The sequence below is a fragment of the Equus quagga genome, chromosome 7 (assembly GCF_021613505.1).
Source record: "Equus quagga isolate Etosha38 chromosome 7, UCLA_HA_Equagga_1.0, whole genome shotgun sequence".
NCBI classification, from domain to species: domain Eukaryota; kingdom Metazoa; phylum Chordata; class Mammalia; order Perissodactyla; family Equidae; genus Equus; species Equus quagga.
Genome location: NC_060273.1, coordinates 115,489,026 through 115,514,184, shown reverse-complemented (window position 1 = coordinate 115,514,184; position 25,159 = coordinate 115,489,026). Strand labels below are relative to the sequence as shown.

Sequence of the window (25,159 nt, the reverse complement as noted above, 5' to 3'; positions counted from 1 at the left end):
TGCCTATCTTGGCTATCCTTCAGTTTTAATGTTTCTGTGATTTTAGATGAAGTAGAAAGTGTTTCTACTGACTCAAGGTCAGTGGGATATCAGCTCAGTGGGCCCAAGCACCAACAGGTCCCCCCAAAGAGGAATGGACCCTCCTGCTTTTTAAATTCTTATTTGCTCTTCTCTCCAGAAAGAAACAACAAGGGGAAAGAGCCCATCATGACCTCTTCATGCCAACCACCCCTAACCCTAGAACAGAATTAGATAACAAGCAAGTAGAACCTATCGTACTATGACTAAAATATATGTCTGGTATGAGATGTTTTGTATAATCTTTGAAAGGACATGTCTGGGAAGGCAGGCTTTCCTAATTTGTTTATTGTAGGATAGTTGTGTCACAGCCTAGCAAAAGATACATACAAAGAACACAAAGACAATTCCATTTTTGTTCTGGAACACTGGTGGGTCTAGATGCTTGTAATGGGAAGAATTCTAAGATGGCTGCCATATTCCCACTTCCTGCTGTGTATGGCCTGTATAGTTTCCTCCCTTTGTGGGTGTGGGAGATGTAGGAATATGATGGGATAGTCATTTCCATGATTAAGTTATGTTACACAGCACAGTTGACTTTAAGAAAGGGAGCCTTTAGTGAGCCTCACCTAATCAAGTGAGCCCTTAAAAGGGACTGGGCTCTTCCTGAAGAAAGAGATTTGAAATACAGGAGAGATCTGACACGAGGGAGATTCTCCACTGATGGATATAAAGATGGAGGGGGTCACGGAAAGCGGCTAGTAGGTGCAGAAAGCCAACAAGAAAACAAGAGCTTCAGTCCTCCAACTACAAGGAACTGAATTCTAGCAACAAACTGAATGAGCTTGGAAGGGATTCTTCTGCAGAGCCTCCAAGATGGCAACTCAGCCTTGAGTGTGAGACTCTGAGTAGAGAACCCAGTTGAGCCATGCCTAGACTTTTGACCTACTGAACTGAGAGCTAATAATGTGTAATTGTCTTAAGCCTCTAAGTTTGTGGTAATTTGTTATGCAGCAATAGAAAACTAATTAATACAAAAGTATTCCTGTTAAAGATGAGTTAGGATGTTTTTCCTTGTCTCCTATTTCCCTGCCTTTTTCTGAAGCTTTGATCTGTTTCCCCACCATGCAGTTATTTCATTGAATATAACTGGAAAATACCATTTTGTCAGATTAAAATTGTCTCTTATATCACATATCAGAGTTATCTTTCTTCCACCACAGTTGATTTAAGACACAGAGATGTACGCATCTTGGGTATATTATATACATGTTTAGGGCTGGAGATTCAAACCAGAAAATGTAGATTTCCAGAATAAAAGCCAAAAATCTGTATATTTTGAAGTAACTCAGGTATGTTTCATTCATTGCATCTAGTTATCTTGAAACACAGTAACCTTGACATAATGGTTGAAGAGAAAGGAGAAGCAATGTAAGCATAAATGCCTGAACATTTTAATAGCTTTTATCAATAAACATTACTAGAATGCCATGCGTTTAAATCCATGCTTTTCCTGAGGAAAACCTGCATTCTATCTTCTGCTTCCTGATATTGCAGCTGGATCCTATTACAAGGGTAGGACACACCACGGGAAGCATGCCTAAACTTTCTAAGCTACAAAATGAAAGCCGATCTTCATTAATTAGATGTCCAGATTATGCAGATTGACCACTGTATTATTGTATACAACGTGATGAAAACACTATTATATGGCTTGTTGATAGCTCTACCTAGGTAGTCTAGCTATGCCTTATTATTTGCTAAGGTAGTCTACTAACCACAAAGGCAGGATTTTGTGTCAGGTCAAATAGATAAAATTGTGACTTTGTGGTTGATGGCCAAGAGAATGCTCTACAACACAGGGAACTGAGAACGCAATCGGATGTCTTTCTAACATTTAATCCAGGAAAAATTTTATCTCAAGTGTAGCTTAACATAGTACTACTACATAATGCAGGTAAGCGAAAATATTAACAAATCAATGAGTCATAACTAAGACTCAACATTTAAAACCAATATTCTTGGTGTTTGTGAAAACCATGGAACTGGATTAAGAGAAAAGCCACCTAATTTTAGATTTAAGCAAATGTGGACAATGGATTCTAGAAAGAAAGATAAGTCTGAGGATCACAAACCCTTACCTGAATAATGATTACCTGTTTTAATAAAAAGGAAGGACTCTCTCTCTCTCTCTCACACACACACACACACACACACACACACACACAAATACTCAAAAGGCCACGATCTGCAAATACTTCAAGATCTGGGGATCCAGGTAAATCATGACTTAGCTTTTACCAACTGTAACAAAAGTCCTCTCAGGTGCTAAAGTTAGCACTAAAGAAAAGCTATTACAAAACTATTATGTTAAGTAATTATAATCTTTGTTTCAACTTCATATACCTGTGTCTTTGTCATCTATATAATTATGGTGAGAGAAAACACTCCAAGCTCAAATGAAATAAACGACTTCAGTTTATGCCCACACGGACCTTGTCAAGTAGCCAATGACTTGCCCTTTCATTGTGAGTGACTAATATCAATGCTGGCTCTAAAGAAAGACACTTTTCATAATCGCCCAACAATCTGCTAAGTGAAAACATATGGATAGGCTTAGGCAAAGCCTGCCAGGGGTCTTTGCTGAATGGAAAACAGGTGCTCTCATTCTGTGCCACGTAATACCCCATTTACCCCCATGGCCAAAGGTTACAGGACTAATAGCTGCCTTGTGGTAATCATGGAAAGCCAAGACACTAGCCCTGGTGGAACATCTGGGACATATTTTACATACTTGCAACATATGCTTCAGGTTCAATTAAAGTGAGGCTTTGGCACATTTATTAATCTTTTTTACTTTTATCCTATAAGAGGACCCACTGACCTGACCCCACTATTATACCATATGAGAAAACAGAGAAATAATGAGAGCTAGAGGTCAGTACCTGCTCGTATGGCAAAAAACACATTTGTTTTCTCATGAAATTCCATTACGCATGACTCTATACACAAACTTTAAATAGAGGAACCAATGAATTTTTTAAAGTAGGAAATTACCCTTCTCCTACTCAGACACACTGATAGCCAAGACCTACAATATATACCACTACAAGAACCAGTCAAGAAACGGAAGCTGGTAAATGGAAACCTGAAGGATCCGTTCATATTTCCGTTTCTTATAGTAAAAACTTCATATTTCAAGACGTCCACTCTAAGATTCTTCCCTCTATTATGCAAGCCCCTAAAAGTCCATTGTAAATTATTACATTTGAGATTTTCTTTTTGTTCAGATATGATTTTTATGCTATCGGTTGCATTATGAATAAAAAAAGAATAAACCTCCTTATATGTCACTCAAATAAAGTGCTGGATTTATGAAAATCAGCTCACAATCCTTTCACATGGAAAACACAGTTTGTTGGCGTCCTGCACAGAAGAATATAGTTGAATTCACACAGTAATTTAAGCACTCACGTTCAATCAACTTTGGTAACTAGGTCTGAAAATGTGTTAGAACCAAGGTGTCAATTTCAGGCAACCAAAGACTACATTATAATACGTGCCACCCCAGAGATTTGGTGGTGTTTCCACCCTGGCATGTTCTACTCGACATCCATGTTTTGGTGAGCTGGTGAACCAAGTGCTATTGGTTTCCCATTCCTAACATCCTCCATATTAAAAAAAATGACCATAAAGGGGAGATTAGTGGTATAGGATATCAACAAAGTGGCTAGCAAAAATGCCGTTGACTTCAAGCAGGGACACTGAAGTACTAGACTTCTCTAAGGGTTTCCATTTATTAACATTTCTGGGGGAACGCCTGCTGCCGGAATGGATCTTTATGGTGGCTTTAATAATAAAGCGGCAACAAGCAAGGGAAAATGGCCATAAATGGATGGCAGCTCAGTGTTTATCAGCAGAGAAATGATGATTCAGAACTGGCATGTTGAGTTAAAATACAAGCTCTCTACAGCTCTACAACTGACCTTAATAATAAATCATATCATTTATTGCCAGAAGTGTATGCTTATGTTATTTAACATAAAAAACAAACACATATGTGTTTCTGCAGGAAGGAGATTTTGTTGGTTTATGTTTGATGATGTCGCTAATGACTGAATGATGTACAGAAGAAAAATTCCACATAAAATCTCCATTAATTTTAAAATGTTTGCAATAGCCTTAGAAGGGAGAAAGAGTGTATATATGTCTGTTTCTACTTTTCTTCTAGCATTGAATGTTAGTTAGGAAGAAAAAATCATTTGGGAAGTTAACTAATCACTGTGATTTTTTTTTTTTTGACATTTCTAATGCTTGCTTCCAGCACACAAATTCTTACGCTGGGATGTAACTGTACATCTCCACTGGAATCAAAGGTCAAGGGCATAAATTAAGATACACTGTTTTTTCTTTAAAATATTTCACTGCTTTGCTATAACAGAAGTCAGACAGATCCTGGTGAAGGTCAAAATCTGGTTTTTATGCCAAATAATGTGGAAATAACGAATGCTATTCTCCCCTTCCCCCCCCCCCCAATCTTACCCTAGGACTTTTTAGATTTTCTATCAGAAATGCCCAAAGATGATGATAAACCAGCTTCACTATCCTCCTTGCTGTAGAAAGCTGTTCTTCTGACCCCAGCCACTGCTGCAGTGGTGCAAGGTCATTCTAATTCCTCCCTCCAGTTGTCCCCTCTCCCCAGGGGACAACCAATCCAAGAGTCCCAGAAACTAGCTGTTATTTACTGTGTTCACCATCCGCAAGCCAACCAGCAATCGAAATATGAGCCTCTCTGAACGGGCTTTCCTGACCAAGGAGCCAGGGGGCCATTCCAAGTCTAGGCTAGGGCAGTGAGCACCGGGATTATTTAAATGCCCTCCGGAGCCCTCCGCACACGTGTTCTTTTGCTGAGCCATTCTTCGAAAATTACAGATGACAATATCCACGTTCAACTCACGCAGGCTGCTATTTTTTCACTTCTCTCTTCCCCCAAAGCGTAGCCTGATTTGTAATTCTCAAGATAGGACAAATTTTTGCCCTTCAAAAACAGTTGTCACTGCCGTTATCTTCACGAGAGCTATCAAGTTCCAGACAAGCTGAATTATTTTTTTTGTTCCTGGCAGAAAAATATTTGACCCAGCTCTGGACAAAAGCGAAGAGGATTTATAGCCTCCTCTCCCTCTTTGCAACATGCAGTGGCATTGTTAGGATGATAAACAGCACTGTCCAATTTTCTGGACTCAAACACTTCAACTCCTTTTTTAACTGTCTGTGAAAACAGTGTTATGTCTACATTTCCCCATCCCCAGGTACCCAAGTGCTGGGAAAGATAATTACCTTGTCATCTTTGTCATCTTCTTCTTCCTCGTCCTCTAGCATGTCCTCCACTACCTGCAGACAGAAACAGAAGTCGTTTTCGTGCTCTTAAAGGAGAGAATTTTGTTCCGTCATTTTGAACCTTTTGGAAATGAAAACTTTATTAACATTTGAAACAGATGCGCTGGGAGGAAATATTTGATCTCAAGATAGGGATTAGGAAAATGCTATGCCTTTCATTGATTAAAACCTGGGAACGGAATCCCAGTGAGGGGCACCCTATCTGTGTGAAATGTTCTGTGACAACTTCAAGAATCTGAAATATGCATAAGGTCAAACTAACATTAACTTGAGGGGTGCTTTAAATCAGGAAATTTCTTTTCTACCTATTCCACTGTCTATATTAACTAGGCATTTTAAATTTGGAGATAGATAACTAAGCAGGAACCAGCTCTGCTATTTCTGATTTACTTTTCACCAAATTCTAAGATAAAAAACTATGTCTGCTCATTGATTCATGCTGGTGGTCAGTGGCATAAAACTAACAATATCCTTCATGGCTTAAATTTTAATAGTTATGTATAAATGTCAACTCTTGACTATCTCTGTATTACTTGCTGATTTTGTGGATTACCTGAAAATCTAATTTTAATTCTCTGTGATTTTATACAAGGATTACATTATAAGAATGGACACTACTACTAAAAGAAAATTAGAAATGTACTCTATAATCGAATGTGGACAATATGCATATAACCCATGTAGGTGGACACGCATGCATGTATTTATTTAATGGCTCCTAGTTTACCTACTTCAGCAGAATGGAATCATCATTTTGGATTTGCTAACTAATTTCCCCTTGCCTCGATCAATATATAACTGTAAACATTACAAATGAGACTTCACCTGTTTCAGGGGTTTATTATGGTTTTACACACCTACACACACATGCACGCACACACACACACTATGAAAACCAAAAATTTTAAAAACCTTGCAGGGGGTTGTTATTCAGGTGAGTGTCAACTTGTGATTGTATTTATGTCATCTGATATGACTTCTAAATTCTTGTGGTGGTTTTATTTTTTATCCAGTCTGAATCTCTATCTCTAAATAAATTCAATAGAATCATGGCTATTAAATGTTTTTAAATCTTTCTCCTAAAGCTCATAACTTTAAAGATTTTATTTTTTTTCCTTTTTTCTCCCCAAAGCCTCCCAGTACATAGTTGTATATTCTTCGTTGTGGGTCCCTTTAGTTGCGGCATGCTTGGACGCTGCCTCAGCGTGGTTTGATGAGCAGTCCCATGTCCGCGCCCAGGACTCGAACCAATGAAACACTGGGCCGCCGGCAGCGGAGCACGCGAACTTAACCACTCGGCCACGGGGCCAGCCCCTAAAACTCATAACTTTAGAAGATAAAGATAGCTAGCCCTTCATGTGGCTTTATGATACAGACAGGAATTGCTATGAATGAAAACTTCCACAACTAAGACTGTATTATGCAAAGAGATACATAAACTGACATAACATGTCAGGACTCTCAATTATTCTAAAAATTTTTCTCAAATATTCTAAAACATTAACTGATTTCAAAGAATAGGCCAAACACAAACCTACAGTTCTCATGAACCGATATATAACCAAAAGCATCTGGCAACCTGTGAGATTGTTCCTAATTTAATGTCATACTTCTAATCTTCTATTAAATGGTAGCATTGTGTGGTCTTTCATTTGGACATCCAGAATTTCAAAAGAACCATTGTAGCACAATGTCCTGTTTCCAATATCTGGTGAGTGTTTATACTTATTTTGGGGACATATAAAGCAATTCAGCCTCAGCAAGAAAGGACTCTTGGCATCCTCTCTAACTATATTCAGCCACTCCATAAGCATTTATTGTAACCCCCCCTTGTTCAAGGCACACAGTCCTAGGTACTGTGGGAATACAAAGACGAATAGCACACAGATACTTCATCCATATTCATGTCAGCCCTCAAGGGCTGATAATCCAGTAGAATTGAAATTACAACTATCAGATAACCTTTCATGTTGACTTTTAATTTCCTGAAATTTTGAAGTATTCACATCATAAATATACAGACAAGAGCGACAATGTATAATTGAGGTGGTAGAGGCCAGGCTAATCCAAAATGGGCTATTTGTGATGGAAGTTTAAACAGGAAAAGCAGCCACGATATTTCAGTACATCGTATTACATCAAAAGAATTCACCTAACATACCAAGTAGCTGACCTAGAACTCAAACCCAGGCTGTGGGATAGCAGAGAGCCAGCTCTCAACTCTTGCCCAGTTCCAAAAAAGAAAAAAAAAAGTAAAAAAAAAAAATAATTCACCTAACCCTCACAAGCGTTTTTTAAATTATTATAATTTTGTATCTCTAATAAAACGGTTTCAAATTTTAGATCTAGGGGCCAGCCTAGTGGTGTAGGGAGTAAGTTCGCGTGCTCCGCTTTGGTGGCCCAGGGTTCGCGGGTTAAGATCCCGGGTGCAGACCTACCCACTGCTTATCAAGCCATGCCATGGCAGGCATCACATGTATAAAATAGAGGAAGATGGGCACAGATATTAGGTCAGGGCCAATCTTACCCAGCAAAAAGAGGAGGATTGGTGGCAGATGTTAGCTCAGGGCTAATCTTCCTCAAAAAATAAGTAAATAAATTTTAGATCTAGATTAAGTGATTTTTTAGGGCTGGTCATTATTATCTATTTTATTTTTTTGGAATAAAAATTGTATATATTTGAGGTGTACAACATGATGACTTGATAGACATTAGATTAAGTAATTTTTTGCTAAAATTACCCATGCAGTCATATATCAAACACAGAAAATGAAACGAATACTATACTTTTACTCCTGTGCATAAACTCAAACAATATTTTAGCTAGTTATTATTAAGAATATACTATAGCCTCCCCTCTTCAGTACTGACCATCATACTACAGGTGCTAGGAAGGCAGAATGATTTCAGATTGTCCTTAGCAGCTTGCAGGGCACATAATGGGTGTTCAATAAATATTTGTTGATAGAGTGAATAGATGAATGCACCATCTATTCTTTACATCTTTGAACATACTTTTTAGTAAAGTGCCTATCAATTGTCTCACGGAACTGAACTAGCGCACCTGGAAAGACTTATACCTAATCAATGACGCAGACTAAGAAAATACTCAAAATGCTTTCAAATATTTGCCCGGCAAGAGAAACCATGAATCTTTAATCTTGAAGATTTGGAGATCTTCATTATCTTCAAGTTAATTTTCAAAAATTCAAAATATTATTGAAACGTAAAACAAACTTAATAGCTTAATTCACACATTTTACGAATCAGCTGTGGATCTGATCAAGAATGACTCAAAGAGGTCTACAGAATCAGGCTCTTCGTTTGCAAAACCCAGACTGTTCATACTCTGCACAAGTGGGTAATTGGCTACACACAATTTCTCCACAAATGTGCAGCCAGAACCACCCAATACAACCATTTGCTTTTACACTTGGCAGAAAAGTGTTGTGTTAGCAAGAGGCCTTTGTGTTGTGTTTAGCGCTCTAGTGAGGGCTTTTCTCCTCCTCCAGTGCCTTTTTAATGTTACATCATAAACATCTACAAGTGAGGATTTATATATAGTTGGGTTCCTATTGATGCCTTTAAACTGCTTCAGAATGCATCCCACTATTACATTTTGCTCAGGTGAAGCTTATGGCGCCTTGGCAAATGCAGATAATAACAGCACGTATCCCAAAGTGTTGACTAAGGATCCAATGAGATAATGTATTTAAAGTGCTCAGCATAGTTCCTGTATTCAAGTAAGTACTCAAAAATGTTAGCTACGAATAAAAATAAAAATAACATCAATTTAATAATATTTTGAATAATTTTTTGAAATTAAATTATATATATTTTTTTCCAGGACAAAATATTATTCCTAATGATATACTCAATTCTGATTCACGTTTCATTGACACTAAGAAACACACAGAGGGGCACAGGTAGAGGTGTGGGTAAAGATTCCCAATTAAAATGATAATGCTTTCACAACTAATTTTCAGACTTTAATGGTCCACTGAAATGGATGGCTCTGAAGGCAAGTGTCTCAGAAGCTGGGTCGTGCGTTAAGACACGAGCCCCAGCCAAATGCAGAATATAGAAACTGCAAACTGAGCTTTTAAAAACAAATTGTAGATATCACGGAAGTGCATTTAATGACTGCACAAAATTGCAACCTTTCCTAGAGAACTCAAATAACACCTGTTATTTGGAAAAAGAGTGCTGGAGTTTAACACTTAATAAAGGAAAACAAATAAAATAAAGGAGTCCTAGTCTCAAATTCCAGCTCTTTCCTCCTTAAATAAAATCAAATAAGAACTACACAGTTTTGTTTTCAAGTATACAAAGTCCGGTTGCCCAAGCATTTGTCAGCAATAATTTAATAACACATCCATAGGATTTCCTTAAAGAAAAAAATAAAGAGTGATGAGAAAATGCATGTGTTAAAAAAGACACGTTTTTACAAAGTTGGGTTTTTTTGTCTTTTTCTTGAGGGGGAATATCTCAGATTGGCTCTGGAATTCTCTTTCCAAATTACGCTTTCTGATACCTTGCTTGAAAGCAAGTAGTATTAATCAAACAAAGGAAGGGCACTAGGGAAATCAGAAAGATGTAATGCAAGCAGTTAAAAGTGACATGACCTTCTGTAATGTCGCTCGTCACAGACTTATATGCCACACACTGGAGGAAGGTCTTGAAAGAAACTGATTCTTGGTACTATTCCTTGAATGTAATACTAATAAAGATGACATTTTAAAAAACACACGCAGACAGCCCCAAATACAGCTTGCCAGCTACATTACAGCCAAAGAATAAGCAGATAACATTATTTTAAAAAGCATAATATTTCTTCTTTCATAGTCCATATTTGCTGAACATTTCTCATTAACATATAAAATATAATATATGGCTGTACATTTTAAAAATCCGCTTTCAAAATGGAGAATGGCATCTGTAGAATCTAAATATTTTATACAGTTGTAGAGGAGCTCTTTTAATATGACTTTTAATTATAATTCAACACAACTAAATGCTTTATGATTTTCAAGGAAATAAAATTTTATTTGGCTGAAAATGTTAAAAATGATGTTGGTAATCTGAATAAAAATATGACAACATGTTTAGAATTATTCCTCCAGACAAACATGGCTAATGGAGGGGACCAGAAGGATGTGGAAAAGGAAGATCAAGACAGTGAATGGATGAGGAAAAGTGGAGTCAAGTAAACCTCATTATTAAATTCATCACAAGACAGTATATACTAATTTTTGCTTTTTAACAGCAGAGTTCATGTTTTAGAACTAAAGTGACAAAAGAGGGTTAAAAGTTCTATGAATAATTCTTAAAACACTTTGTATTATGATTTTCCCAGGGATAAAGTCTTCCACTTACTTATATTCCTTTAAACAAAAAGGAACCAAAAGAATCTTGGTTATGCTACCCTTGTAAGATAAGTATTGAGTACTATAAAGCTAAAAATGCTCAAAAGCTAAAGCTGACATAAACCAGTTTCTTTTGTATGTTTACTTTTTCCCTTGGAAATAATCTTTGAATTAAATGGATGTTTTGCTATGTTGAGAATGAATAGTTGCACAATTCAAATTGCTTTACTCAAACATAGTCTATAAAAAAGCAACACATTTAAATTAAAGAAGAAATCACTGCTGTCCAGATGTGCAACTGTGATGTTAAAAAATTAAAGAAAGAAAATTGTCACAAAAGAAAGAAGTTTCATATTTAATTTCATATTCATAGAACTTCCAAATGTGTACAGATGCTTATATTTGGATACATTACAAACTAAATGCCTATTTCCACCCTAGAGATACGGAGGAATCTGGGGAGAGCAGTATTCTTCAATGTGATCTGGAGTTCGTTTATACCATTTTGTGTGTGCATAAACCAAGCAGAGTGTGCAATTGTGTGCCAATGGATTTATGACATATGTAAGTATCATGTGAAATTATTGAAAGTCTACGGATTGAGAAGATGCATATAACCACTCAGATGATTTGGGATCACTTGAAAGTATTGAAGGTTGGGCTGGAGACTTCTGCGGTCAATAAGATCATTATAGGTGCGCTTGTGCTGTCATTTTCACAGTAAGACACCTGCTTCTCATAAGATTTTTGAGAAGGAACTTTTGCAAAACAAATGGTGCAATTAAACTGTACATATAATTTACTTCACATCTCAAAGAATAGTAAGACTCATAAACAGGCCTCGGATATACTGTTTCATCTAGTATGTCTCAAAAGCAAATGCATGTATGATGGCTGCTTAGTTTGATTCACACTATTAAGGATGTGACCTTGGAATATTTCAGCTATAGTAGTCATCAAGATAACTGAACCACTAGATGTAATAATAATTAGTGTGATAGGCTTGCCATCGAGGCTGAATATATTGCAATACAAAACAAGGCAGACTAAAAAGAAAAGCATTATTACTTACTGCTAAAAGACTTCCTGATTTTTACAGAGACACTCAAATACAATTATTTCTTCTTGCAGAATGCATTTCCTTGGCTCATTCTGGGAAGTGCCATGTTGTAATTTAGTCTGATTCTTGATAGGAAATGTGGCTTTAATGTGGCTATCAGATGACTTTTGATGCATGCCACTGATTACATACGGCCTGTATTCTGCATTATCAACAACAGCATTCTTATTTGCCGTATAATATGCTTTGCTGTAAGGTGCAAGGATAGTAAATTTACTTTACTGGCCAAGAGTACGTAACCTTCTATTTGTTTTAAGTGTCAGCTTAATATGTAGAAAAAATCTTCCATTAAGAAAGGCTAAGTATAATATAAATTCTGTAATCAGTATAAGCATCTTAAATGAATTTCTTTTCATATTTCCTTCTCGGTTTTCTTAAATGTTCATTCTTATACTTACACAAAGCACTGCAAACAGAATTCTAGTGTTTATTTGAACTATGTCTCCATCTAAAGGCTCCGCAATGTATTGTATTTTTGCTTGCAGGGAAAATTCTAATCCTGGTGTCTCTAGGATATTGCATATTAATTTGATTGAGCAGGAAAAAATAGGTCGACTACTAACCTACAATGCGCTTTTTAAAATAATGTTTTCTTGAAACTATATTATTTGTCAGGTTAAAAAAAGTACACAAAAGGCCAAAAAATTGAATCATTTAACATGCTTTGCAAATGAAATGAAAAGATAACTAGGACTCATCACTAACCTATTTTGTAAAATTTAATATTTTCAAAGCAAACATTTTTGTCTATTAATAATAAACAGATTTCTGAGAAAAAAGAAAATTATATATTCAAGCCTCTCGATGTAAAATCAAATTCCCATTCCAGAACCACACATTTGTAACAAAAAAGGCACAGTTTTGAATGTTCCAAATTTTCAAAACCTTAGGAATTCTTATTTCTTAAACGTCTAATGAAGAGTCCACAATATCTATATAAAACGTTTTCTGCAAAGAAAGAAGAGGGAGCTGCTATGACCTCTGTGAGAGTGTCATGTCCTCCAATCTTCTCAGAAACGTTCTTTGCTCTAACCCCGTCAGATATGTTTGGGAGCATTAAAGAAGTGATAAGCAAGAAGTTCTTCTTCAGGCGAATCTATAGGTTAGCACATGTAATCCAGGCAAATGCTATGTTTCTGGAACATTAGGGACCTTTAAAGAATAGAATTTGAAAACAAAAAAATCGTTTATGTTGGAGATTAATATTAGCCAACTTCTGGATCATACTGCTCTGTTAGGTCTGATTCACGTTTTACAAAAATTCACAGCGCCTCCCTATTTTAAACAAAATGTTGGGGGTAACGGAGGGGTAGGGGGAAGTGGTGGACACTTGCAGAGAAAAATATTCTGACACTAACTTGATTTTTCTTTTTTTTCCCTGTGCCTAGAATATTTTGAGGCCTGAGAACATTGTCAGAAAATCTAATGTTAAAAACGGATCATGTTTTGAATGTCAAAAAATCATATAGTCAGAAAACTTCAGGTTTTTTTCTTATATGCCTTTTCTATAAATAATAATGGTAAAAATATTTTTTATCTTTTTTGTAAATAATCATCATCTCACAAAAGGCAGCTGATGTGGGTTTAGACCTACATTTGAACTGGAAAGGATGTGGTGAATGGTGAATTGTAGCATAAAAGCCTGAATGAGAGGAATGTTCATGAAAACGGACACGAAACCTCCGTAATTGTTTTATCATGAGCTCCCCACAATATAACACAAGAGCTCGATATTGTAGGGGAAGCATGCCTGGTCCACTTATCATTTCGGCTTTATGTAGTGTACTGTGTGATTGCTAAATTAGTGTATAATGCATTTATAATATTTATAGTACCAACATTTAGTTAAACAACCTTTATGTAAGATTTATGTTGATTTTTTTTATTTCTCATTTAATGGCAAATTATGAAGAGCATGTTTCATAAAGATAATTCTCCATTTAAATTCATCAGTCCATTAAATATTAAAATTATGTTTCTGATGCAATCGAGAACAAATTTGTCCAGCTTCAGTGATTATTTGCACTCATAAAAATTAGGCTTGATTAATAAAATTTAAATGCTTGATTAAGTTGACATTTTCATGTTCTATTCCGATTTATTAAAATTAGTCCCTGTGCCCAGGCCTGGTATGCTAGGGTAGGTTTACCTTTCTCCTTCTCTTAGTTGACATCGAGCGTGAGGGTGTTAGGAAGGAGGATTTTGCTTTTGGACTCAATCATGGTTTCAGGGAAACGCCCTGTTCTTTGCTGACGGTGCTGCCGGCCTTTGTCATTACATACTGTGCACAGTGGAGATTTGTATTACAATAATCAGGAAAAATGCTTCTTTCAAATATCTATAGATACGATCTGTAAAACAGCATACATTTATGGTATTTCTGTAAAATTCAGTTACCAAGAAGCATTAATCTGTAGAGGATTGCTCAAATTTCTTCATCTGCTTTTTTTCTTCATTAAAATATGGCTTTTATTTTTGTAGGAGTTGCATATACACTGCAGAGAGATTATAGACACAGGAAATCATTCTGTGGCAATGCTATTGTCTTGTCTACAAGCTCAAAACTAGGAGGGACTAATGGCCACGGAAAACCATCCTTTTCAACAGGACTTACACGGGGACTCTTCAAGAGAGGTAGTGACTTCTATTATGTTTAACCCCCCATTAAATCCACACTGGCTTGTCCTGTTTTACACATGGTCAGGTGCCTAATTGTCATTTATTGAGTGCTCACTATATGCTTAACACAGTGTGTTAATTGTCTCTTTAATCCTCACAAGACCCCAACGAGGGAGGTATTATCCACATCTTATTGGTGAGGAAACTGAGACCTAGGGAAATAAGTAAATGCATACAGCGAATAAGTAGAAGGTCTGGAACTTAATCCCAGGTCTTCCTAATTTCAAATTTCAGACTCTTAGCCACTACCAACCATAAAGGGGTAGTGGCAACGCTTGTTTTGAAGATGTTTTTGCTGTTGCCCATGGGACTGTAACTCATTTGGAAACTTTGTTTGGGTGAACTGACTTTCCCTCATTTAAGCATGCTATCAGAATATTCACTTTGCTTTTTTTTTAGATAAGTGATCTGGTATGACAGTTATTTCCTTTTTCTTGTATAATGAAATAAATTCAATAACAAATGCCCTTGAAGGCATATTTTAGCTTGGTTACCTACACATACTATTCCAATTCTATTTACAACATGGTAGAAAGGTTTTGAAGTTGCATGCTCTTGGTTAATGTATCTCATGCAACACTAAAAAAAATAATGAATACAAAACTCTCAGGGTAATTTAACTCCTAATAATAGTTCTGACTTATAAACATTTTCTACAAGCAGATAAAGATAAATCATTTGGTTTCTACTTTTACTTTGTTAATTGTGGTCTTGCAATTTTTTTTGCCACCTTTCTGAACCAGGGATAATAAGTCTCCACAAATATTGTATGAAACTGGCTGGCAATACCACACACCACACACGGCGTGATGATGGAGACTAGTAATGCAAACTAGTCACAGGATCATGAGTCAGCCAGAAGGTGCGTTTGTTGGCCCTACATCCTAGGTCCCTCACCATAATATTTCAAAGAGTTCTGGCTACCTACAAAGAGGAGACTGCAAAATCATTCAGAAAGAACAAACAGGATACCACTAGAACTAGGTGGGAAAACACATCCACCCCGAGAACTAAGACCAGAACTATGGATGTTCCTTTTTCTCTTCTCCTAAGACTCACTCTTCAATCACAGAAACGACAAAATTGTGGGAGCAGAAGTTTTGGAGGGAGAGCAGAGATAATAAAACCATTTGGTTGACCTATGCGTAAATGCTTGGGTTGGATACTTTGGATAACCATCTAGATGGTGAATTCTTTGGATCCATGGGAGGCTTGGAGTGGAGTTGAGAAAGTTGGTTTTTCAATGAGTTTCTGGGGCTCCAGGAGTCAACTGGGGCTCAAATAGGAGAAATTCAGCCATTTATAGGGGAGAGATCTTCAGGTTTCCTTCAACGTTGCCAAGACAATTCATTTTGTGGAAAAGGAGCTGGGTTTCAGGGCAGAAATCCTCTATAAGGATGAAGAGTATCTCTTTACCATAGTACATTTCCATATGCATCTTTAGGGAATCTGAGCAAGGTGGGAGGGATTCAGGAAGATGGTCCGGGGCTAAGATATGAGAGTAACTGTAAGTGTCCTCTATGGCAACTACCATGAACTCTAAATTCTAAGTCTCTCTCCTGAGTCCTAATAAAGCAAGACGTTTGCCTTCCAGTGAGGAGGATCTTTAGTAAATTGACTTTTAAAAATAGAAGTGTTTTCCTTTGCATCTTTCTCTATATGAACTGACATGTCACGTACGGGTAACACTCATCTTCTATCATTCTACAATTTGATCCTTCCAATTTGAAGTTTAGCTGCACTCTGAGAATACAGTGAAAGGAGAGCCAATAAACTGAAGTATTAAAGACAAACAAGGAGCTACTGAGTGAAAGAGACAGACCAAGCGTGGAATAAGAGCTGTGGCCACAGATAGATAGACCTCTTTTCCTTACATATGCAGCACAGGCACACACATCGGAGATGTTCTAAATGACTTTTGGCTGCACACTCTGCATATCCTACACAGACCTCCATCGCTGCACCTACCTATGTATATACTATCATTTTTTCAACTTAATTGTTTGTTTCCCTCACCAGACCACAAACTGTCCTGAGCGAGGACCATGCCTTAATCATCTGTGAACAACAGTTAGTAGCCTGTAAATATTCGATACATTTTTGTTGAATGGAAATAATTATGCATAAAAATTAGACAATTTTTGATTTGGAAAGAAATTTTGGACTGAAATATTTACTCATTCATCAAACATTTTTTGAGCAACGATCACACTGTTATGTCTGGGATACCTCGCTCTGTGCTGGGATGAGAGACACAAATGGAAGATACAATTAATTAGAACAATCTGCGTCTGGTGAGGAAGACCCACAATGAGCTGCTTAGTACCATACAGTGAGGGGATACGGAACCCAGAGGGGTGGGTTCTCTTAACCTCTTCGAGCCTGTGTTGGCAGGGGTGGGCTGCTGATAGGGGAGGAGAGTGGGAGGGAAAGTCAGGGACGGCTCCCCGGAGGGAATGGTAAAATTGGGGGTTATTCAGGCACATATGTATGAAATACTGAAACCTTAATGGGTGGCAAATTAGGATGAGGTACCAAAAATATTCAAAATGCATATACCCTGACCCAGAAATTCTCCTTCAAGGACTTTGCCAAAGGACAAATGATTTGTTTAGGATTTTCTTTACAGCATTATTTGAGATGGCAAAAATATCTGAAACAAACATTCTAAAACGAGTGTTTAATTCAGAAAAATTAAGTATCCATACTGTGAAAACCATGCAGTCATTAAAAATCATGTGGTTTTCCAGTAGTTTAAGGGATACTCCTAGATATGTTGCTGACTATAAAAAGTAGGTGCGCAAAAAGTACGTTTAATAAGATTTAATTTTCGTTAAAAACATACGTATGATAAGCAAGAAATATACAATTACATTCATAAACATATTTTTTAAGAAAAGAGAAGGCACAGAAAAAGCGTATTGACTATTCGGGAAAACTGGAAATATACTCCGCCCTAGATCGTGGCGCCGCCGCTGCCCGGTCCCCGCCCCACTTCCTGCTACCCTCGGTCCTCTTCTCCGAGCTCCACCATGCCTCGAAGCTCCCTTTTCCCCCAGCACAGAGGGCCCTCCTTCAACCCCTCCTCGGCTGTGCCTTGACCCCCGGCTGGGCCACCACCTGCTCATCGACGCCAGCAGGGTCCCCTACAAGTTCACGGTGCAGCTCGAAGAGGAGCCCCGACCCCGTCCCAGAGCCAAGTGCCCCGGGAGAGCCCGGCCCTCGCCAGGAAACGCACCCCTGTCCTCACCGCCGCTCTGTGGCTGCAGAGCCTCCGTGTGTTGCACTCGGACCTCAACCTCTTCAACATGCGGCTCCTGCGGCATCGCGGCACTGTGCCACACACCGTGCCAGGGCCAGCCCGCTGCCCATCTGTCCCCAGTGCCCACGCGGCTTCCAAGATGCGCAGACCAGGCGCGGTACGTGCGCCTCCGCTAAGTTCGAGACCAGGCCTGCACTGCCCTTCCCTGGGCCACCACGTCTGTCCCACACAGTGCCACTCCTGTATTAACTCACTGCCTCTACAGAGGTCACTGCCTTGTCCCGGGCCTCAGTTTCCCTATCTGTACTAAGAGGGAAACATCATTCCTTTCTTCCCTGCTTCCTACTGTATGTACACCAAGTCATTGCCCTCCTGGGGCCTATGGAAGGGGTGCACTGGAGGAGAAGCAGACAACACCAGCCCAGGAGCCAGTCAGAACAGGGTTCTGGTCCTGCTGTGCTGTGTGAGCCTTTGCTAGTAGCATAACCTCTCTGAGCCTTGCTGTCCTGCTCACCCGAGTGGTAAGAGGTTGTTTTCCAGGTGAAAGAGATGACAAAAGAGCATGGGCATGGTTCATTTCTGTACCTCCTCTCTTCTGGCCACTATCCCGACCTTTTGCTCATTAAACATTTGCACTTCAAAACAAACAACAACAAAACCAGACAAACAAACAGACAGTCCTGCTGGAACACAGAGGAGATAAAGCTGAAGCTCTGCTTTGGGTGGGGGCTGCTCATGAGGAATCTTCTAAATCCTGCCTGAAGATGTTGTGGAAAGACCAAAGGAGGAGAGGAGGACCGCCAGAATGTTATTTCAGAACTATCATCTTCCTACAGGTCTTAAGGTAAGAGTACAAGATACAATTTGGGTTAAAGTTGCTGGAAAAATACAGGACATCCACTTAAATTGAAATTTCAGATAAATAGTGAAGATTGTTTTAGTATAAATATCTCCTGTTGTTTATTTGAAATTCCAATTTAACTGGGCATATGCTAAAGCCGGCAACCCCAAACTGTGGACACATTCAGAGGGCTTCAGGGGTTGGAGTTGAAGGGAAATTTGGTAGAAGTCCTGGTTATCTACTGAGGAGGGGATGGTACAATGCCAGGGGGGGAGGGGTGGCACATTTGAGAAGAGTTGAATGGTTCACATCCAGAGCCTGATGAGGTGATGGCCCTTGAGATGTGGGGACACCAAGCTGTACAGTGAATGATTATCTGTACAGCTTTGAGAGAAGTCCCAGGGGATGAACTTTTCTGACATCTGATTGGCTGTGGGTTTCTACTTCTCTGTGCTAGTGATTGGGTTGGAAAACTAAAAGGTCTGGTTCTTTTCATGGTCCTCCTCACATTTTTGCAAGCTGGTGACCTTCTGAAAAAATTGAGAAAATTGCTGTTGAAATAAGCAGGAAAAAGAAAAGAGTGATCATCCATTTTTAGATGTGTTTACAGGCTGTATGACTCAGTGCTGCTTCTGCTAAGAGCAAAAGTATGTGGTCTTTTTTGGTACTGAGATGCAAACACAGGAGGCTGTGGTCTCTGCTACTTTCCGTGAATGATCAAGCCCTTATGAAAGTTCCGAGGGTCTCACTGTGCATCCCAAGTGCTTTGCATATGGAGTCCTCTCCTCTCCGCTCAGCTGTGGCCAGTCTCTTTAGCTCCTGTCAGGAATATTTCACTTATTCAATAGTCCACTTATTCAAATATTCCACCATGGACTTCTTTGGAACTGAGAGCACTGGCTGAGAAAATAATAAATGTGACTGATTTACTCAGGTCAAACAATCAGATGTTTCTTTGGTGGCATGTATTTGGTGAACCATCCCAAATTGTTCGATCCAGAGCATTTATGGCGGCAAAGAAAATTCTCTGTTTACAAGCTTTATTTCTAGAGATAAGTGCTCTGGGCCTAACTGGAACGGATCCAGCAAGAAGTAATATTCAGTACTATTTTACAGGGGAAAAGAAGCATTGAGGGCTTTGCCATTTGAGGGAGCTAACAAACATTTCAGTATTTATTAAAGTATTTTAGCAAGCCAACTTGGGCTCAATTTGTGTCACAGTCAGATCATGAGTCAGAGAATGATTTCATTGATCCCTACTCTTCAGTCTTTTAATGCCTCCATTGATTAGGCATCTGAGATTGTTCTGTGGGAGGAATCTCATGACAGTAAAAACAAATGTTCTATTAAAGTGTAATTAAAAAACACTGCTTGAAGAATTTTTACATGTCAAAGATATTCAAAGACTTTCTTCACTAATGTGAAGGGCTCAGCTTTGATTTACTCCTCCCATGCTCACGTGGGTGGATGGAAGGTAGTCCTCCGGGTCATGAATGGTTTTGAAGTTAATGGGATCATCTGGGATCAAACAGGTAACTAGCACTAGTTCTTGAGAGGTCACCAGGTCCCTCATAAGAAGGAATTTGGAGATACCTGGGATTCCATGGAAGGCCCTGGACACTCAGACAGTGATCCGTTGGAAAGGCATGCCCAAGAATGTACCGGGGAAATGGCCTGGGGCTTCCGAACAGGGCAGAGCTGGGCTCACATCCCACGTACTCTATGGAGTTCATTGTTTATCCTCTTTGATTTTGAATTTTCTCATTTGTAAAGTGAGAATAAAACCATTCAGAATAATTTACTTGATATCGTTATTGTAAAGAATTGAAAGAGCTGATGTCTCTAAAAGGCTTAGCAGGATGCCTGATCCATAGAAGCTGCTTAATGAATATCTGCTCCATTTCCCTGAATGAGAGGTAAGGAGGATGTGGGAGGTGGAGTGGGGAAAATGAGGGTTCGCCATCAGATGGTTCACTTAAAGGTAGAGTGAGTATACTAACTTTTCAGAAACTTGAGGGAGAAACTTGTTCTAAAGGTGCCCAGGGAAACCTGGGATGTACCAAAATATTGCCCCAAGAGGAAATGTGATTGGTGATAAGGCATACCAACTTTAGACGGATTGACAGATTCTAATACTCGCTCTGCCACTTTCCAACTGTGTGCCTTTGGGTAAGCTGTTTAACCCCTCTGCCCTTTTGCCTGTATGTAAAGTCGTAATAATGATACCTGTCTCATAGGGAGCACAAGGCCCCCTGGTTTACTTGGCCAACCCATTTCTTTCATTCCCTGAGACTTGAGTCCCCTTCCTTAAGGAAGGGCTACTGTAGTCATGCATGTTCCACATGAGTGTGTTCCTTGCTTACCACAGAGGAAGAGACCAGGGGGCGTTACCTGACTTAGGAGGACCCAGCCCATTGGCTGGGCTGACATGACATAATCAGCTTCTCTCTCCTGGGGGAGGACTAAATGACATGGTGAAAGAAAATGCCTAACGCAGTGCCCAGGGTGAAATGAGGATTCAGTAGTTTTTAAACCCAAAGGAAAGGCCACTTCCTGGCATCTACTCTTCAACATACAAAATTTCAGTCCACGTTAACCATTATGTGGATAGTTGGTACAAGATTAATGGGCAGTGTGGGGGGGAATTTTCCCCAGGTTTTGAAGTGGTAGCTCAAACCAAGAGAAGTATGACATTCCCATCTTTGTATCCCCTTCATGTTGGAGACATTTCTGAATGAAGCAGGTATTAAACAGTTCTCTCTGGAAAGCCCTGGCAATTCTCATCCTGGAAATTGTAATATTATGGTGTGAGTATAGGCAGATTCACATCTAGGAGTGCTTATTTTTAACAAGTCCAACTGGGAAACAGCAGAGGTGACATCCCATTTCTAACCACACCTCTTTCTCCTGTGCACCTCTGAGTCTCCAACATTAGCCTCAGGAATGGCTGCTTCCTTCTCCTGTCCTCAGTGGGTTCAGCTCATTATATACAGCAAAAGTTACTCGGCAAGGATCACGTCTCATTTTTCTCTCTTTAAACTAGAACAAGCACCATGGTGGGGAAAACATGGAGGGTTTCAGCTCCTATGATCTTAAGTCTCCAAGAAAGGAAATGGTCTCCTTCATAAACCATAAACACACAAAGACATCCTTTCCTGTTTTAGTATTAATCTCAACTGTTTACCAATATTTTTGAAGACAGAATTTTTACCAACCTAGCATTTTTCATCTTTCACAGTGTTTATTTTCTTTTCTCTTCCAACTTCTTATGCCATGGACATATTATTTCCTTTTCTCTCTTTGCTATACAAACCTGAAGGTCATTTTGATTTGTTTTTCTTTTATAATTTTCATCCTAATTGAATTTTCTCAGCTGAATGTACAGATGATTTTGTGTGTGTGTGTGTGTGTGTGTGACAGAAAATTCTCTCTTTCTCTTTACTAAAATACAAAATTTCCTGGTTTGGAATCAGCCAATGGTATGATTAATGCACTTCAGAGATTCCCTAAAGTTGTCACATGTGCTGAAAGATTCTGCATTGTTTTTGGGGAAACCACTAAGGACTTAGTGCAAATACCATTCTTCCAGTGCTATGCGCCATGCAGTGGAGTCACTTAGATCGAGCATGGAACTCCCTGTAAATGCCTTCCCTTAATTTACATCTATATGTGTGTGTGTGTGTGTGAATATATGTATCCATATATACGTGTGTGTATATATATAATCTGTAACCAGCCAAGTATAATCCAGGTTTCTTTTCAAAAGGAGCAACCAGTTCAAATGCACAGCTGGATATGGCAGAAAACACATAATTAGACAAATTGGATTTAAGAGTTACGTAAGGTCTCAACTGAGCCAGTGAATAAGAAGCTGAATGAAACGTTGTGATTGCTGCTCTGGTGCCTAGAAAGAACGGAATATGTGGATATGTGTGTTTGGGGCAAATAAAAGGCAATTACTGGGAGTTATGGAGTGTAGTTGGCATTCCATGAAAGTTAGACTATAGAACGCTTCACAGTGGGCTGTGCTGGGGAATAAAATGTGGTCCATGGTTAAAAGCGGGAGCCTGTTAGAGATGTGCCTAAACGGAAAGATTTGGTAAATACTATTTTGGAGCTATATTTTGGGGGAAAAAAGGGAAGTAGGAAAATTTACATAATAGGTAACTTTTCAGTAGGCTTATAAAAATTCTTAGAGAATTTTAAGCACAAGGAGATACATTATATATTATTATTTCCCCTTGAAAAGTGGATTGTTCCAGCCAAGGCAGGTATATTCTAGAGAAGATAACATGCAAAGTCTATAGTTTCAGAATTTTTCACTGAGAGTACTCAAACCAATGACTAAATATTGAAGATAAGTCCCCTCATAGGATTAAGAAGCTGAAACTAAATTGCCACTTTTTCTTATTTGCAGAGAATCTTATTTGCAAATTTGTCTCAAGGCAACTGAATGAAAAGGAGATATTCTTCTCTCTCGACAATCTCCCTGAAATAAATGGGACAAAAAAGCAATTGTCTGAGAGAGTCCTATTTTCTTAAAGAAAACATCCTGGATTAATTGACGAAAGTACCTATTAGTCCCCATGACACCAATGCTTATCGCATTTGGGGCTTGTCTCTCAGTGTGCAATTCAAATATATATCCATAAAATCCTTGCCAATAATAACAACTTCTTGACTGTTGATGCTGCCTAACCATTAAAATTGCTATTAGCTATCTCATGTTTGGTTTGATAAACTTTACAAAAAATGTTTTGAACACCTCTAATTTGCAAAACACGTGCTAGTGACAGTGGCAAGTACGAAGATGAACAGAGTCCTCTCCCACAAATTTATAATCTAGTGCGAGACAGAAATCTATACAAATAATATAGGAAAATAAACATGGTGTGTTGTTAGCAAGGTACAACTTTACCATGTACTTGGTGGTTTTCATTAGGATTTTTCTTTTATTTTGATGATAAGGAAAATTATTTTGAAGAAATACATTTTGCATGTGTTACCATGTGAAGTGTATTTTGCTTGAGTTCTTTAAAAGGGAAATTCTTTTAGGTCATAAGTATGTCTGTGCAACCATTATGATGCTAACTATTAGAATAAAGTATTATATAACACTATTAAACTGATGCTCAAATAACTGTTTCCTGCATCATTATGGTCATAATAGTTGGCAAAAAGTCCTGACTATAAGTCAAACGGAGATTCTTAATGGCCAATTTTTTAAAATCTCTGCAATCTGATGAGGACATGTAGCTACCAAATAGATTCTCATGTTTGACAAACCTTTAAATTCTTCCCAACAGCTGTCTATAGAGTCATCAAATTGCAAATGTCCTATTAGGAGATGACACTCCCCCCCCCCCCCATTTTACTTATATATGAGAAAGCTTTTTGAAGTTGTATATTTCCTAGGGGTATAGTGACTGAGATAACTAAGGAAAATGAAGGTTGGCAGGAGAACAAGAAATATCATTCATTAGGACATGAAAACAAATAAGGAGCATAAAAAATAATCATTTGGAATAACCCATCTATAATCAAAAATCATAGCTCATTCTTTGGTGTGCTTCTGACTTCAGCTCCTACTAGGAGGAGTGATGTTAGAAATAGGTGAATACTTTCTATTGTGTTAGAACCAAAGAGTTGTTAGTTTTGAACTGATAAAACTTTCCTCCAATCTTGCGTATTTATAGACAGGACTTCTGGTTGGTAAAACCAAACTCAATGTTGATTATGTGAGACAGACTAGGAATAAGAACAAAAACACAGACAAATAAGAAAAGAGAGACTTACTGTATCATGTTGCCTGTTATCTTTCCCTGATATTATCAAGAAGTAGTTCCATGTCAATAGTAACAACAAAACCAGTGGTATCATGTAGAGCTCGAAGTTCCAGACAACAAAGAGAAAGAGCTGGAGGAGAGAGAAAAAGATGAGTTACCTCTGACTTTCATTAAACAGACTCTCTTAGCCACACGCCACTTCACAAAATACAAAACTAAATGTTTCAGAAGGGAAAGATTTCTCCTGAAAACAAAGCCTTGAGAACTTAGGCATTTTGCTAAAAGCACAACTGACCCCTGGAAAGTCACTGCTAAGATTTTCACTTTGTTTAATTTCTATGAAAGAAAAACTGATATCATTACATTGTCAACGAGGCAATTTTAATTCTTCTCCTCCAGTGAAATTATTGTTAGATTGGACAAAATAAAGTCAAAAAAAAAAAGAAGGCAGCCAAATGAGCTTCACTACATTGTCAGACATAGACGGTCTATCTGCCTTAATGATAAAGAAGGAATCACTATTTAATATCAGGGACTTTTTTTTCAAATCTCACTTGGATAACACAATGTAACAAGCATAATAGGCAGATGAAAATACCAAGTCTACACCAGAGAGCCCCAAAGATTTCACATTATAAATAAAGGAACTGCTACCAACAAGTGTAAAAAAAGGTTGACTTAACATTCAGC

At 38.3% G+C, this 25,159-nt stretch overlaps 1 protein-coding gene across 17 annotated transcripts in view; it reads right to left on the bottom strand.

The window, feature by feature from the left end:
- Positions 1-25,159, bottom strand: part of MCTP1 (multiple C2 and transmembrane domain containing 1) — a 358,609-nt gene that overhangs the window by 69,067 nt on the left and 264,383 nt on the right. For 13 of the 17 annotated variants that reach the window (XM_046668197.1, XM_046668199.1, XM_046668192.1 and 10 more), the window contains 2 exons: positions 24,480-24,599; positions 5,356-5,409 (listed from right to left, as the gene is read on the bottom strand). In XM_046668197.1, coding sequence (XP_046524153.1) covers positions 5,356-5,409; positions 24,480-24,599 — 174 coding nt within the window. The remainder of the gene's footprint in view (positions 1-5,355; positions 5,410-24,479; positions 24,600-25,159) is intronic. The other 4 variants (XM_046668201.1, XM_046668205.1, XM_046668210.1 and 1 more) reach the window with 1 other exon arrangement.